The following is a 7,097-nucleotide window of genomic DNA, read 5'->3' as shown; positions in this document are numbered from 1 at the left end:
ATTATATATTAATGTTCTAGATCTGGTTAAAACCCTAGGTTTTTTTTATTCGTATTTACATCTCTATTCCACCAAACACTGACTTCCTTGCTAGTAACCTGTTAATAGGAATAACATAAGCTCTGCCGTTATGGCATCAGAATCAGACGAGGTGTAAAGTAACTAAGTAGTAATTTTGAGGTACTTGTACTTTACTTGAGTATTTCCATGTGTTGCTACTTTGTTCTTCTACTCCACTACAATTCAGAGGAAAGAAGAAGATATTCTTTATTGATCCCAAATTGGGAATGTAGAAGCATCAAAGCAGAATGTTAAAACAAGGCATAACACATGATTAGAAAATATAAACATCTCAAAATAAAACAGAACAATGTTGAAATTATGAAACATTATGAAGGGCCAAATAACAGCTAACACAATTGTAAAGTATGATGTTATTTATATTAGTCAATATGCTCTCTTTTTGTGTTTTCGGATTTTAAATCACTGTCAAGTAATTTTCAAATCACATATTTGCGACTCAGGGCTATAAAACATATGCCACCTTTCCTTTGATTTGAATGTAAATTAATTCTATGCCTTTTTATTATGCACATTTAATATACTATAACTTAATATTAAACTCCTATTCTCTTTCAACAGGGCAATAGAATCTGGTGTGCATGTGAGGACAAGCGTCAGCCGAGCCGAACATGGCGAACAATGCCGAGGATATCGAGAACAACATGGTCAGTGTGTGTGTGTGTGTGTGTTTCTCTCTCTGAGTCAGATTGTGACGCCACACACTGTGCAGCAGTCTGATAACTGTGGTGTCATCAGGATGTTAATGCAGTAAATGAGTATTGTGTTCTTTGCTCTCTGTTAGGCTCACACTGTAAATAAAGGTGTGGCTGATCCAGCAGTCAAAGTCTCTTTCACTGTCACTGACTACGCCACAACCTTAAGCCTTGTTTATCCCATAACAGCTGTGCTTGTACATCTCAACTGTATGTCTCTTTCTTGGAGATCTGCTAAACATTTAATTTCTGTCTTTAGCTGCATATTATGGTCTGTATGATGTCAGCCAGGTCAGAAAAGCTTAGCCTGGACAGTGTGGCTGCAGCAGAGTTTCAAAAGAAGGTTAATGCTCATCATATCAGGGCTCAAGATAAAGATTCCTTGCTTGTTCAATGAGAGGTCAGTAAATTAAACACAACAGTTTCCTTGCTTCTCATTATCCTGGAAACATGACTTTAGTTGGGTGACATTAGAGGATATGGTTGAAGCTACAGATTAATTTACTTAAATTAGGATTGGTATCTGTCATGTTTCTGTGTTCTTGGTGAGACTGCTTCATGTTTCTGTGTTCTTGGTGAGACTGCTTCATGTCTCTGTGTTCTTGGTGAGACTGCTTCATGTCTCTGTGTTCTTGGTGAGACTGCTTCATGTTTCTGTGTTCTTGGTGAGACTGCTTCATGTCTCTGTGTTCTTGGTGAGACTGCTTCATGTCTCTGTGTTCTTGGTGAGACTGCTTCATGTTTCTGTGTTCTTGGTGAGACTGCTTCATGTTTCTGTGTTCTTGGTGAGACTGCTTCATGTCTCTGTGTTCTTGGTGAGACTGCTTCATGTCTCTGTGTTCTTGGTGAGACTGCTTCATGTTTCTGTGTTCGTGGTGAGACTGCTTCATGTTTCTGTGTTCTTGGTGAGACTGCTTCATGTCTCTGTGTTCGTGGTGAGACTGCTTCATGTTTCTGTGTTCTTGGTGAGACTGCTTCATGTTTCTGTGTTCTTGGTGAGACTGCTTCATGTCTCTGTGTTCTTGGTGAGACTGCTTCATGTCTCTGTGTTCTTGGTGAGACTGCTTCATGTTTCTGTGTTCGTGGTGAGACTGCTTCATGTTTCTGTGTTCGTGGTGAGACTGCTTCATGTTTCTGACACGTGTCTTGACTCGTTTTATTGTCATGTCTTTAGGATGATGGGGAGGCTTTTTATCATTGATAAACATGACATTTAACTTCAATCACTGTTTGTTTTTGTTAACTGCGGTTTAACAAAAGTAAATAAGGGAGAATCTTTTGGTTTGGGACCAATGTATTCATTTAGAAAATATCTTTGGCAGATTCCTGGATAATACAAATATCCGTTAGCTGCAGCCCTGGGTGATGTCTTTTGTGTCTGGACTCGTTTTATGTCACACAGTTCTCCTGCTTTTATTGTCATGACGGGACAGATCTTCGGGATAAGGGTAGCGTTTTATCCGCAGAGGAACTTGTCTAGTGAACTCAAACCTGCCAGCTAATCTCTGAAATGAAAACATGGATAGTTTGATAAGATTGCTGTAATATTTGTGCAATTCCATTTCCATGGTTCTTTTGCCAATAAAAACAAACACACACATTTAGTAAGGAATGTTTTTAACTCATAATGTCATGGGGTTGTTGACTTGAGAACTTCTGCAGATAAATACATTAGTGGTGCACGATAATTATCGTCCTGAAAATTATCGGTCCAGGAATTATGACGTCATCCCGATAAACCCGATAAAAGTATTAATAGCCCCGATAATATACAATATATTTTGGGGGTAAAAAAAAAGTGCGGGTGGATTGGGATGAGGGGCGCTTGTTTTTCACTCGGCTCCTCCCGTTTTGCCAGTACTGTGGTATTAGTGGTTTAGGAAGAGGGGAGTTTTTCACAAATCCAGCGCTCCCTAACTCATGCCTGGCTGTGACGTAAATGGTGTGCGGCCGTGAAGCCAGGACAGTAAACAAACATGTCGTCGGTAGTATGGGACTATTTCAAAGTTTCAGAGTTAGATAGTTCGCTTGCTATTTGTATTAACGAATGCAATGCAGAAGTATTATTATCGGGTATCGGTCTTGAGAAGCAGGAAGTTATCGGTATCGGTTTCAAAAAACCAATATCGTGCATCCCTAAAATACATTAAGAAAGATATATTTTGACTGTTCATGTGATATATTCTGGGCACAGACTTTCAGAAGATCTCTGGTTTCGTAAAACAAACATAGAATTGATGTGCCAGATATAAAAAAGGTTCATGTGTTAACTGCGAACCACAATGTCTCTGTTTGTTCACGAGCCAATTACAAAACCATACTAAAGACAAATAAGAACAACTTTCAAGAATTCATCTTGTGTTGCTATTCTGCCGATTTGGTAAAATAACTCCAGTACCGAGATATTTCTGTTGCATGCCATTCCCAATCTACACGAACAATTACTTGTCATCTCCATAATATGACTCCCCCATCCAAACATCCAAAGCTTAAAATTACTTGAAAATCAATCTGTGGGAGAGAAACTCCCTCTGGAAGGAACACAGGGAAAAGTGGTTTAAAGGTCAAAGATGGGTTCGGGTGACAGTGAAACAGGAACATGTGTTGTCTGGGAATGCAAAAAGGATGAAAGGAATATAAAAGGTTAGAAAAGTGTCAAAAGAACGTGTCATGTGAGACTTTGGTTTGGGGTGTTGTCAAATATCTGGAACAAACTCTGCTGCAGCTCTGACTACTTTTAAATCCAGGCTGAAGACTTTTCTTGTTGCCGCTGCTTTTAATTGAACTATTCACATCTCACACTGTAACTTTTCATGTTCCATTATCTTTGCTTTTTTAATGTTTCTAATGAGTTGTATGCTCTTAAAGGTCCCCTATTATGCAAAATCCACTTCCTCATGTCTCTTCTACATCAACATGTGTCCCCTCTTCTTCATGTCTCTTCTACATCAACATGTGTCCCCTCTTCTTCATGTCTCTTCTACATCAACATGTGTCCCCTCTTCTTCATGTCTCTTCTACATCAAAATGTGTCCCCTCTTCTTCATGTCTCTTCTACATCAACATACATGTGTCCCCTCTTCTTCATGTCTCTTCTACATCAACATACATGTGTCCCCTCTTCTTCATGTCTCTTCTACATCAACATACATGTGTCCCCTCTGTGTAAAGAGACTCTGAAAGTTTCAGGAACAAAGATTCTCTCTCTTTTTGTCCTGATCCATTTCTATAAAAACCCGTCTGAAAATGAGCTGATCAGATGTTGGCCACTTTATGATGTCATAACTTGCGTCACAGCACATCGCAAGTCAAATTTCAGACTTGATATGACAAATAAAGTAATATCGTATCTTTGTATAACGATTTTTTGGCTTGTGTAGCCATTAGCCAATCAGCAACCAAGGAACCCCCCCCCCCCCCCAGAGGGGATTATATGATGCTGCAAAGATCTGTTTGGTGTTTGGAGCCAATCAGAGACATGTTCTGTATATATCTGAGACCTACACTGAACAAAAATATAAACGCAACACTTTTGTTTTTGCTCCCATTTTTCATGAGATGAACTCAAAGATCTAAAACATTTTCTATAAACACAAAATAACCATTTCTCTCAAATATTGTTCACAAATCTGAAAAAATCTGTGATAGTGAGCACTTCTCCTTTGCCGAGATAATCCATCCCACCTCACAGGTGTGGCATATCAAGATGCTGATTAGACAGCATGATTATTGCACAGGTGTGCCTTAGGCTGGCCACAATAAAAGGCCACTCTGAAACGTGCAGTTTTGCTTTATTGGGGGGGTCTGGGGGGGTCCGAAAACCAGTCAGTATCTGGTGTTAGGGTTAGGGTTAGGGTAATGTTGTAAATCGAGTGTCCCATGGTCGTGGTGGGGTTATGGTATGGTTAGGCGTATGTTATGGACGACGAACACAGGCCACTCGATTCAAAACATTACCCTAACCCTAACCCTCACACCAGATACTGACTGGTTTTCGGACCCCCCCAGACCCCCCCAATAAAGCAAAAATGCACGTTTCAGAGTGGCCTTTTATTGTGGCCAGCCTAAGGCACACCTGTGCAATAATCATGCTGTCTAATCAGCATCTTGATATGCCACACCTGTGAGGTGGGATGGATTATCTCGGCAAAGGAGAAGTGCTCACTATCACAGATTTTTTCAGATTTGTGAACAATATTTGAGAGAAATGGTTATTTTGTGTATATAGAAAATGTTTTAGATCTTTGAGTTCATCTCATGAAAAATGGGAGCAAAAACAAAAGTGTTGCGTTTATATTTTTGTTCAGTGTATAATATATTGATGAAAAACAGTATAATAGCGGACCTTTAATGTCTTCCATTTTTGTAAAGCACTTGCCTTGAGTTGAAAAGTATAAATAAACTTGCCTTCTTCTCCTGTTTAGGACCAGCAGGAGACAGACGTGGCCTCTGAGCCCCCCCCTCGGGAGGCAGAAGGGGTCCGGGCCCGGTCCAGAGGAGCTGATGGAGGGGTTGGGGGTCCCGGAGGTAACGGCAGCGGTCCAGAGCAGAACGGGCAGCCCCCCCCTCGACCCCCCCGGGTGGTGGTGGAGGCGGAGGAAGACGACGATGAAGAGCTGACCCTGAAGTACGGAGCCAAACACGTCATCATGCTGTTCGTGCCCGTGACGCTCTGCATGGTGGTCGTCGTGGCAACCATCAAGTCGGTCAGCTTCTACACGCAGAACGACGGCCAGAGACTGTGAGTGAAAATGCTTTTACTATCAAACAGAGATGACATGACAACGTTTTCATTGGTCCCTCTTCTTTAGAGAAGACCAGGAAATGATGGATACACGGATCGTGTTCAAATCAATAGGCACGCAATGACTCTAAATAATAATGATCACGCCACCAAACACACATTCAGACTAAAGGAACCAGCCTGTTTGGGAAATGAGAGAAGTAGAAAGTACAGGTATTTGTGTTCAACATGTAAGAAGTAGAAAGTACAGGTATTTGAGTTCAACATGTAAGAAGTAGAAAGTACAGGTATTTGTGTTCAACATGTAAGAAGTAGAAAGTACAGGTATTTGAGTTCAACATGTAAGAAGTAGAAAGTACAGGTATTAGTGTTCAAAATGTAAGAAGTAGAAAGTACAGGTATTTGGGTTCAACATGTAAGAAGTAGAAAGTACAGGTATTTGGGTTCAACATGTAAGAAGTAGAAAGTACAGGTATTTGAGTTCAACATGTAAGAAGTAGAAAGTACAGGTATTTGTGTTCAACATGTAAGAAGTAGAAAGTACAGGTATTTGGGTTCAAAATGTAAGAAGTAGAAAGTACAGGTATTTGAGTTCAACATGTAAGAAGTAAACGTAACAAGTCGTCAGAAAAATAAGTAGTGGAGTAAAGTACTGATACCAGAGAAATGTATTTAAAGGGGACCTATCATGCAAAATGCACTTTTTGATGTCTTTTATACATAAACATGTGTCCCCGGTGTGTCGGGGAACTCACGCAGCGCCAGAAAATAAAACCCTCTCTCTTCCTCCGTACCCAAATCTCTAAAAACGGGGCTACAACGGAGCTGATCCAGATTTGCGTTTTGGACGTAATATGATTGGTCGGTGTTTACATTAGCATGGCTAACACTCAGAGCTAACCTGTACTGGAGAGCATGTGTGTGAAGAAGCAGGAAGTAAAAAGGAACTCACCTTGTGGTATAACCGGCAAGAGAGAAAGCCTTTGAGCTCCATACTGTTTCAGAGAGAATCCTTGATAATCCATGATATGGCGTTTCATCACGGCAGTACTTAGTTTAGACAGTAGCTGCCGGGTCCCGCATGAGCTCAGCCCCCTCCTTTTTTATTTTTAAAAGCTTTATACACCAAATCAGCACTTTAGAAGCAGGAAGTGAAATAGAGGGATATGAGGCATGGCTAGAATGGGTGATCTGTTTGGTATTTTGAGCAAAACACTTCATAGACATGTTTTTAATATTTTTGTATATATCAGAGACCTATGCTATTGTCTACAAATAGCATGATAGGTGGCCTTTAAGTACAGTAAACAAAGTATTTGTACTCCACTATTTCCCACCTCTGATATCAAATATGACCGCAGGGGGATTCTAATTATGTTTCTAATGGTTTTTCAATGGACAGTAAAATATTCTGCATTTTTATTTTATGCAAAAATATCAGGACAACTTTTTTTTTTTTCAATCTCTCAAATATGGAAATATCCTGCTTTTCTTTTTATACAAATAAAATCAATATCTTTGGGTTGTGCACTGAATAAAGACATTTAAACATACCAACATGGACTAAAGAAACTGGG

At 40.0% G+C, this 7,097-nt stretch overlaps 1 protein-coding gene across 1 annotated transcript; it reads left to right on the top strand.

The window, feature by feature from the left end:
• The first annotated feature begins 635 nt into the window (after nucleotides 1-635).
• Nucleotides 636-5,540, top strand: LOC307027438 (uncharacterized protein). The gene is made up of 2 exons (XM_079695684.1): nucleotides 636-728; nucleotides 5,201-5,540. The coding sequence occupies exons 1-2, from the start codon at nucleotides 693-695 to the stop codon at nucleotides 5,519-5,521; spliced, it is 357 nt and encodes a 118-aa protein (XP_079551810.1). The 5' UTR covers nucleotides 636-692; the 3' UTR covers nucleotides 5,522-5,540.
• The last annotated feature ends 1,557 nt before the right edge of the window (nucleotides 5,541-7,097 follow it).

This window comes from Notothenia rossii (genome assembly GCF_949606895.1).
Source record: "Notothenia rossii genome assembly, contig: scaffold_691, whole genome shotgun sequence".
Taxonomy (NCBI): Eukaryota; Metazoa; Chordata; class Actinopteri; order Perciformes; family Nototheniidae; genus Notothenia; species Notothenia rossii.
Note: the sequence above shows the minus strand (reverse complement) of the source record. Positions and strands in the feature narration are given on the sequence as shown.

Excerpts from the sequence above, each read along its gene's own strand:
- LOC307027438 (XM_079695684.1), top strand. The coding sequence starts at position 693 with ATGGCGAACAATGCCGAGGATATCGAGAACAACATG. Across the intron at positions 729-5,200 it reads AGGATATCGAGAACAACATG|GACCAGCAGGAGACAGACGT; the intron begins GTCAGTGTGTGT and ends TCTCCTGTTTAG.